The 10,000-nt window shown below is 36.0% G+C and overlaps 1 protein-coding gene and 1 long non-coding RNA gene across 4 annotated transcripts in view; one reads left to right on the plus strand and one right to left on the minus strand.

Moving 5' to 3' along the window:
• The window catches only part of LOC149135358 (uncharacterized), an 81,317-nt gene that overhangs the window by 8,475 nt on the left and 62,842 nt on the right, over positions 1–10,000 (plus strand). The window lies entirely within an intron of this gene.
• Positions 440–10,000, minus strand: part of LOC106876457 (uncharacterized) — a 36,669-nt gene continuing 27,108 nt past the window's right edge. Inside the window, exons 1-5 of one of the 2 annotated variants that reach the window (XM_014925017.3) lie at positions 9,244–9,548; positions 5,936–6,108; positions 3,791–3,916; positions 2,108–2,326; positions 440–1,075 (exon numbers count right to left, since the gene is read on the minus strand). In XM_014925017.3, coding sequence (XP_014780503.1) covers positions 920–1,075; positions 2,108–2,326; positions 3,791–3,916; positions 5,936–6,108; positions 9,244–9,253 — 684 coding nt within the window. In that variant the 5' untranslated portion in view covers positions 9,254–9,548 and the 3' untranslated portion in view covers positions 440–919. Of the gene's footprint in view, positions 1,076–2,107; positions 2,327–3,790; positions 3,917–5,935; positions 6,109–9,243; positions 9,549–10,000 lie in introns of those variants that run through there. The other variant, XR_016242386.1, reaches the window with a different exon arrangement.

A 10,000-nucleotide genomic window follows, 5' to 3' on the forward strand; every position in this document is an offset into this window, starting at 1 on the left:
TTTATTTACGCTGAAGTTACTCCCTTGATTTCAAAGGAAGAAAATCAAAAGAATATTTGAATCTATTTATATGGAGAATACAATTATAAATATAAAAAGTATAAAACAAACGCGATAAGATAAATTAATATCCTCATTATGAAACAAAAAGGTTTTTCTAGAAACTTTTTCACTTCAGGTTTTGGAGAAATGTTGTTTCATTTTTGTTACAATTACATCAGAATTGGGGCATTTTGATGCCAGAGCATATAGTCTTCAGGGTCCATTCGATTATTCGGCTTTGTGTTTACGTTCATTGGAGTTGAAAATCCTTATTCGCAGAGGCTGGTTGTTGCAAAAGGCAGCAACATTCTCGACTGCCTCCTCATGCCACAAGAAAAATTTCTGTCGTAACAAGGAACACATTTTTTTATAAAATTTATTTACGTCTAATGAGTCATCATTACCCCCAAGAATTTCATTTTTACCCCCAAGTGGAGTAATTTACCCCGGTTCGCCGACCCCTGCATTAAACTGCAACCATGCTGGATTACAGCGTTGAAGAAATTTTAGTCGAATCAATCGACTCCACTACTTTTTTAAAGCTTAGTGCTTAGTATATTTGCCGAACCACTAAGCTACGGGGACGTAGAAATACCAACACTGGTTGTCAAATTATGGTGGAGAACAAACACAGACACAAAGGCCCACACGCACATGCACATATCCACCACGGGCTTCATTCAGTTGCTGTCTAGTAAATTCACTCACAAGGCTTTGGTCGGCCCGAGGTTATAGAAGACACTTGTACCAAGTTGCTATTCGTGGAACTGAACCCAGAACCATGTGGTTGAAAGACACTTCTTACACAGCTACGCTTGCACCTATAGCCACGCCAGATATTCATCTCATTTCTTTAAAATTCTAATGATAGCAATAACTACTCGTATATCTGTAGAATTCTTTGGGTGAGGGTTACATGTTCCAGAAGTGTCTGTAGAGTAACCAGAATGGATATTCGTCGATGAAAAGCTGAAGCGCCTTTTCGTAAGAAAAGCCTCTCGTCTACTTTTGTGTCACGAGAATCCAAGGATATCTGAAATACATGAAAAAAGATATAAATTATTATAGGAGGAGCAGAGTAAAAGGAAAGTAAGATCGATGGACATTGAGGGGTTCGAGTCCTATGACTCATAGGACTGAATGTCCGGTTTCCAAGGTCTATCTGTGATAGAGATCACAACATTTGCACCTGAACGAGACGACAGTCCTCCGTTTGAGAGTAACTCATTCACTGCTGAGTGGACTGGAGTAAAGTGAAATGAAGTTTCTTGCTTAAGAACACACAGCAGCACACGGTTTAGGGATCGAAACCATGATGTTGCGATCATAAGCATACACATCTTAACCACTAGGCCACGCACGTTCTAAGAAGAAGACACTAACCAGTCAAAATCAACATTGTACGCTTGAACAAACAGCAATATTAGAGATAACATTTATTCCACAACCACCAACGAAGAAGCTAAATACAGAATATATATACATATATATAAAATTATAATTAAGGGTATCTAAAAGATACTGCCATGTCAGAGATAGCTGCCAAAACTTGACTCTAAGACCAATAATTTTTTACTAGTTTATTTGTCTCTTTGTCTTTCTCCTGGTGCTGTATGAATACTTGATGTGGTTTTAGAGTCACGTTTTGACTGCTATCTCTAGCGTGGTGGTATCTTTTAGATACCCTTAATTATAATTTTAATAATAATTATTACCTATGAGGTTTTTATTCCCATGCTGGCCACTTGATATGATCGGTACTTTAAATAACGATCTCATCCTTATATATATATATATATATATATATATATATATATATCAATCGAGAGTTCTAGTGTGGTGTCTGGATGCGTTTCAGGGTGGACATTCGGCGAAAGTGACCGGATCTGTGGAGCGTGTAAAATTAAATTCTTCACAACCACAATGCACCCTGTACACCAAGCTCTCCTCACTCGTGAGTTCCTCGCCAAAAACAAAATGGTATCACTTCCGCACCCACCCTATTCGCCAGATTTACCACCTGCGGACTTCAAACTCAAGAAATGATTACAATATCGATGCTTACCAACAGATTCAAGTCAGTTAAATAGGATTCAACAAATCTCAAATAGCAATAACTCATAGCCTTTGAATCAGAAATATGCTTAGAACAGGCAGCTGGATAATGACACGGCACTGCTATGATTTTGGCAGGAGCACATATACGGTCATGTTCTATCTCCACTTGGTTCTTAATCAGGATGGCATATTTCCTGAGTGTGGTAGAGCTGTTGACTAGGGCCATCTGTAATGAAAGATTTGGTTAGTGTTAGATTTAGTTATTTCTTTTCATACTTTTTCTCTTCGTTTTTACTTCTTTCAGTCATTTGACGGCCGCCATGCCGGCGCACCGTCTATAGTCGGAGAAAACGATCCCAGGACTTACTCTTTGTAAGCCTAGTACTTATTCTATCGGACCCTTTTGTCGCTCTGAGAATAGGTATTCCGAATCAATATTTTACAATCTAGCATGAATTTCGTCTGCCTTTTGAACCTTGACACTGAAGAGACTTGTATAATATAGATAAGAATTGTTTATAAATCAAATAATGTATATAAGTCGAAGCAAATAGTTGGCTTTATTTGTCTTATGTTATATTATATTTTATAGTATAGTATATCATATAATGTAAATAAATTGTTAGATTGTCCATTGTATTTCTCTATGTAATTTGTTTTATATATATATAAAGGCATTAGTGACAGAATAAAAACATTATGTTCGGGTCAACAACTCAACAAAAACACCACCCCTCAAACAAACAATCATATATAAAAAATACACCATGGTCCACAAACACATAAGAAAAGCATATAATATAAAAATAATACATATATATATAAAATGTACAATTTTAAAAAGCATATATTGTAATAAAATACAAATATATCTAATTCGAGTTAAAAATATATATAAATAATGTAAGATATATTTTTTATATAATAGAATACAAAAGGTCTAAAAGTTAAAATAAAGCGACTAAAAATTCAAAATACCAGTCCTACTAGACAAATAAATAACATGAAGTTAAAATAAAATTTAAAAAATTGTCCCCCTACTAAAGATTTTAACTCACGATTAAAATACTGATGTGGTGTGGTGGTGTGGGGGAGATGAGGGTGGGGTAAGCAAGAGTGCGGTGTGGGTTGGAGGTGAGGGTAGGGGTAGGGTGGGGTATGTGGGAGTTGGGTGACAAGCTTCTTTCAGTTTCCGTCTACCAAATCCACTCACAGGGCTCTGATCAGCCCACAGCTATATTAGAAAATACTTGCCCAAGGTGCCACGCAGTGGGACTGAACCCGGAACTATGTGGTTGCAAAGCAAGTTTCTTACTGCACAGCCATATAATTTTTTATTGTATTTTATTAATTTTTGTTTAGCTCCATAATGGTTTTCGTTTTCTTTCATTCAATTCTTTCCATTCAAGAGAAAACAATATCCTTTCAAGATTTCATATTGATAAAATTTTAACGTAAACACATGGGAATTGTTATTTCTGGTATGTCAACGATGTTGGTTTCCAAGTGGTTAAAATTTCAAATTTTAAGGGCATGTAAAAATTTTATTTATTTCTACTGAAAATGAATGTAATTTTTGTCATCAGCATGTAAAATTATATTGGTATAGAAAATTAAAAGAGAAACAAAAAATACCAGTGAGAAAGATTTTAGGAAGATCCGAATTAAATGTTAAGGTGTTTTTACTTACATTTAACAATTCTGTTTGGTTTTTGGTAATGTTGTCTTGAAGAGACAACTGTGGTAATGGAACGACCAGTTTGTTACGGAAATAGTCAGCAAGTTGATGGCATCTATTTATGTTTGTCCATGGACACTGTAGAAGATTACAATAATGTCTTAAATATATAAAGGGTAAAATTGTCTAGTATGTACGTAAACAATCCGAGATTTCTGTATGATTCTAGCAAGTCGTTTTGTAGTTAGGATCGTAGTTTATATAAAAATTCGACAAAGTAATCTAAGATTACATTCCTATACTAAAATAATCAAATAAGATTTCATTAATTTAAAATAAATCTAATAATTAAAATATTACGAAACGATTAGTTGTATGTAAATACCAATTTTGATATAATCAGTTTATTCATTTTGGATTTTATTAAAACGTAGGCACTATGATTTGTGTTAAGAGTGACGTGCCTCCAAGAAGCGAGTGATTTCATATTTTCAGAATTTAAAGAACAAAACGTATTTGATAATCAATGAAAATAAGCGAAACCTTTGTTGTACAACAATGCCCGCTTTTCTTATGAGGCCGCTTTAATGTGTATTAGGATCTTTTCAGTTGGGCTACCACTTTTCAGTTTCTTCAATTTTGGTTCCAGTTGATTTCATATTTGGTGTATTGGTGCAGCTTTGTGTGGTAATCATTTTCATGAAATTTATTTTGTCATAAATCAACAATTAAAGAGTTAATAGCTTTTAAAGTTTGTAAATTTTGGGTAATTTTAGCCAATCGAAAGCCACAGACATATAAGTGGCTGTTTCCATAGTAACAAGCCATGCTGTTATCAAGCTCCTTACCCCTCTGCTGCTGTCCTATCAAGCCACGCAATCATCTTTTGATTATTAAATGCTTAAAATATGAGGTATGAGGCGATCGGGAGATATGTAAAAAAACAACAGCTAAATAGGCCTTAATGCAAGAAGTTTTTGTTTTTTGTTTTTGCATAATAGTATGAATTTCCGTGCGAAGAATATAAATTCGAAAATCCCACCAAAATAAGAGTTATGAGGGGCTAAACGACGTGGTAAAGCAGAATTCCGCGAGTATTTCATTTGTTTACGGTTTCATATTAACTCACTTGTTATCTTCGCAATGTTGACAACTGGTGCTGTCACGCACAAAATGACAGCTTTCAAATCTTGTTTTTTGATTGGGTAAAAATGATCAAAATTTAAACCTCTGTAACGTCTTTTAAGCTTTTTTTTCTGGGAAAAGTGAATTATCTCATGAAATTCAGTGTGGAAAATTACATCTATACACCAACTTTAAAATTTTCATTAAGCTTTAAAATTTCCACAGGTGCAACCAAATAGAAAATGTATTACACTATTACAGCTCCATCTATCATTTCTAGGTGCGAGGACCAATAATTATGCACAGGATCGGGTTAATCCTTTTAAATCTATCTCAATACTGAGATTTTATCGACCTCAGAGGAATGAAAGTTAATTGTGACCTTGACGGATGTCTTCAATACATAACAACTAATGTTTTATGACTCGTTTCTTAGTTATCACAACGGTTTGGACTTGTGTGCTCCGTGCAGTTGTTATTGATCCAATTGTCAAATTGTAAAATGTGACAGTTTTTTTGACGTACCGCGCATATTCTTTTCTGTTCTAAGCACAAGGCCCGAAATTTTTGGTGAGGGCACCAGTCGATTAGATCGACCCCGGTACGCAACTGGTACTTAATTTATCGACCCTGAAAGGATGAAAGGCAAAGTCGACCTCGGCGGAATTTGAACTCAGAACATAAAGACAGACGAAATGCCACTAAACATTTCGCCCGACGTGCTAACGTTTCTTATTTCTTTATTGCCCACAAGGGGCTAAACATAGAGGGGACAAACAAGGACAGACAGAGGGATTAAGTCGATTACATCGACCCCAGTGTTTAACTGGTACTTAATTTATCGACCCCGAAAGGATGAAAGGCAAAATCGACCTCGGTGGAATTTGAACTCAGAACGTAACGGTAGACGAAATACCGCCAAGCATTTCGCCCGTCGTGCTAACGTTTCTGCCAGCTCGCCGCCTTACGTACCGCGCATATTAAGATGGAATAAGAATTTACTAAATCTTAGAGAATTAAGTGAAAACTTACATAAGTTTTGAAGGTATTGTTTACAGCAATCGATACTATTTTCGCGGTGGTCAACGCAAACTTGAGATCAATTATTGTTGATTTTATAGGTGGTTCTGAGGGTTCTATTGGTAGTCCACAAACCAATGTAATGCACGCAAATAAACATAGTGCGAAAGAAACAAACTGCAAATCTAAATGAAAAAAATAGCATAAATTTGAAGATGACGAAAGGAACAAGGAAATATTAATACTTTATTAATCTTTCATAACAGAAATAGTTCAGCTGCGTCAGTCAGTTATATTAAAGCACCAACGGTAAATTTATGTGGTGTAAACTATAAGTTACACTGAGAGAATCTGATGGTAAAAATGTAAATGTGTGCATGTGTGTGTGTATGACGGAGAGAGAGCGAGAGAGAGAGAGAGAGAAAGAGGAGTGAGAGAAAGAGAGAGATAGAGTGGGAGAGAGATTCAAGCAAATGCCACCAGCCTATACTCACATCCACACACACGCCCCCCCCCACACAGAGATATTGTTATGCTTGGGATGGTAAACGTTTTTGCCAGTTAGTGTATAACAATAAATATAAATTAATACATACATACAAACATGTGTGTGTGTGTGTGTGTGTGTAAAAGTTGGGTATTGCCAGAAAAGCATTCCACCCAAATACTGGGCTATCAATGTTGTCGGGTTCGAGACCAATGCCGGAATTCTTCAAGTGTAGAAAATACTAGGTTCACGACAGTCACCCAGTAATATGGGTTTGTCGAAGAATAAATTATAATCCAAATACTAACAAAACAAACAAATTCTTTAACACATCTTTAGTAATTCCTTACAATTGTTTCTGTAGCAACTCTGCTTGCAACGGCAGTTTACGCAAAAATTCGAAGTGGTGATTTATATAATGTTTGCTGTTTTAGACAATAGAGTGGCAATTCATCAGACTTGCATGAAAGATGTGCTATCACACTGTGCATCTTCCTGACATTGTTTTTGGAATCCAGGTTAGTTGCTGGGATTGCTGCGTTTTAGAATATAAATTCAAAATTAAGGAACGGAGCAAATAAAATCCAGGCTGCATATGTTTCATTGCTAGCAGAACCTCGGAAGTTGTAACTGCCCGAACGAGGGAGAATGCGCCAGCTATTCGCAGGGCCTTTTTGTTTTTAATATTGTTTAAGGTATCTTTGGCCCAACGAGTAGTTAACAGATTACTCCTCATTTACGTAATTACCAGTTCCGAGGTTCTACTAGTTTTGAAACATATGTAGCCTGGATATTATCTACATTGTTTCTTAATTTTGGATATTATCTACACCATTTCTTATATATATATATATATATATATATATATATATATATATGTATGTATGTGTGAGTGTGTGAGTGTGTGTGTGTGTGTGTGTGTGTGTGTGCTTTCGGTGCGAATGTTTTTTTTTTATTACGGCGCCGTGATTTACATATCCTGTAAATAACAATAATTAATTTTTAAAAATATATATAAGCTTAAAGCTTATGACGATCACCGTGCAATGACTAAGGGAAATAGACTAATAAAAGGGCAGATAAGCGCTCGACAGAAAAAAGAAGGCTTTGCTATCCGTGTGAAGAAAGCCTTTTTTTTCTGTCGATAAAAAGGCCGCGAATACCTGAAGAATTTTATTCGAAACATCATATCCTTATTCTTTTAGAAAAAAAAAAAAAAAATGCTGATTATTTTGGGTATAACGCCATTATCAATTGAATGCTAATCAGCGGAGGAATAGCTTGTCAATGGGCGATGTCTTGGCTCCCGCTATACTATGTCAGGTGATGCATTTACCCACAATGCATCTACCAGCTACTACAGTCGTTTCCTCTTTTAATAAGAATGTGAGTTATGCTGCGGAGTAATTTTGACATTTTACCCCTTTTCTCTTAGCTGGCCGAAACTTCGAAGTCACTGTCATGAATATTCTTAATAATGAATGATAAATCTGTACCCCACAAAAGTATAGAGTAAGCCATCAGATTCATGCAAAATTGTTTTTATTATAGACATTAATAAATGTGTGCGTATTATAAACATTAATATATGTGTACGTATGTTTGCTTTTGTGTGCGTGTGTGTATACATAAACATACACAATTTTATATTCATATATACGCACGCACACGCGCGCACACACACACACTCACACACACACACACACACACACACACACACACACACACACACACACACACACACACATATGTTTCTTTAAACAAGCGACCACGTTTAAATCTTATCATTTTCTACTTTATAAGTTTTCATATCTTAGCCTTTGCAATTGGTTTGTAACGCTAGAGTTCCTAAATCTATTCTCAACGTTTCTAGATTCTCATAGTCTTAATATCAAGAGTTTTCTTGCTTACATTTGGTGTTTATATTGTTTGTTATATAGCGAACGAATTCGTGTGGTTTTTCCCACAGTTACATAAAATACAAAAAAGCAACAAAAAGCTTTGACAAATAAAGCTCTACGGACCAAGGTAGAGAACTCGTGCATGTTTTTTTTATTGTTGAACATTAAAATTCTCTCGTTCTTTGCTGTTTTTATTCGGTCAAAGTAATGGGAAATGTTTGAATATAAAATCACAGTAGTCAATGGAGCATCCCGTCGGTTACGACGACGAGGGTCCCAACTGATATGATCAATAGAACAGCTTGCTCGGGAAATTTACGTGTAAGTGGCTGAGCACTCCACAGACACATGTACCCTTAACGTAGTTCTCAGGGAGATTCAGCGTGACACAGAATGTGACAAGGCCGGCCCTTTGAAATACAGGTACTGCTCATTTTTACCAGCTGAGTAGATTGGAGCAACACGAAATAAAGTGTCTTGCTCAAGGACACAACGTGTCACCGGGCACTGAACCCACGACCTTATGCTCGTGAGCCGAATGTCCTAACCACTAAACCACGCGCCTTCATTAGTAGCTAGTATAGAATACTGTTTAAGGTGGCGAACTGGCGGAATCGTTACCGCATCAGGAAAAGTGCTTAAAAAAAACAAAACAAAAAAACCTGTGAAAACGTAACCCCCCCCCCCCCCCCCCCAAAAAAAAAAAAAAACAAATAAATTATTTTTGTTTATGTTAAAAAGTTTGGCGATCTTTGGTGTTAGGGACATATATCTGTGGGGACTAATAATGAAACCTAAACAGTCCCGAAAGAGTAAGAGGAAAAGATATGTAAATGCATAAAAGTTACCTCTTAAAGTTATCGGGGATTATTTACCTTTTGATTACAAATAATAAATAACGTAATGAAAGTAATATAAGATCTACAACTTACGTATGTTCATATTTGGTAGGTTTGTTATTAGATATGTAATAAAATATAATCTTAGGCTCGCAAGTATTTTTGCACCAACTCTCTGTCAGGACTGGAGACTTATAGAAACGCATGTGGCAGCTTTCTTATATAGAGACAGAGAGAAATTTGTTCTATGAATAGAATGAAAAATTACTTTCTGTTTCCGAATTACTCTCTGTTTTGGTTTTGCTTTTTGTTTTGTCTTTTTTTTTTTTTTTTGTCAACACAGAAAGTAAAAAAAAAGATTGGAAGAGGGAGGAGAGTAAAGAAAGAAAAGGTGAAAGAAAGAGTGACAGAAGATGCGTGTGTGTGTGAGAGAGAGAGAGAGGGGGGGGGAGAGAAAGAAAGAGTGAATGAGAGAAAGAAAGAGAGTAGTCACTGAAGGACTAGAAAGTCAATGAGCTAGAGAGACCGTTTAAATGAAAGAGCGTTTGTATGTACACGTATAACTACACCGTGCGTGTAGAGTTTATCCAAATGATTTTAAACATTCTAACTTCATGCGGGAATTTCCTCATACTCAACGACTGTCCAACGCTTTCACGTATTACATTATAAACTTCCCATTTTGTGGAATTTCCCATACTTTTGACATTTTATATAGTATATTTGTGAGAATATCGCCTGCGGTAGCGAAGGCGCATGGCTCAGTGGTTAGGGCATTCTGTTCACAATCGCAAAGTCGTGAATTCGATTCCTGGCGGTGCGTTATGTCTTTGAGCAAGACACTTTATTT

The sequence above is a fragment of the Octopus bimaculoides genome, chromosome 6 (assembly GCF_046866305.1).
Source record: "Octopus bimaculoides isolate indiv1 chromosome 6, ASM4686630v1, whole genome shotgun sequence".
In the NCBI taxonomy this organism is placed as follows: domain Eukaryota; kingdom Metazoa; phylum Mollusca; class Cephalopoda; order Octopoda; family Octopodidae; genus Octopus; species Octopus bimaculoides.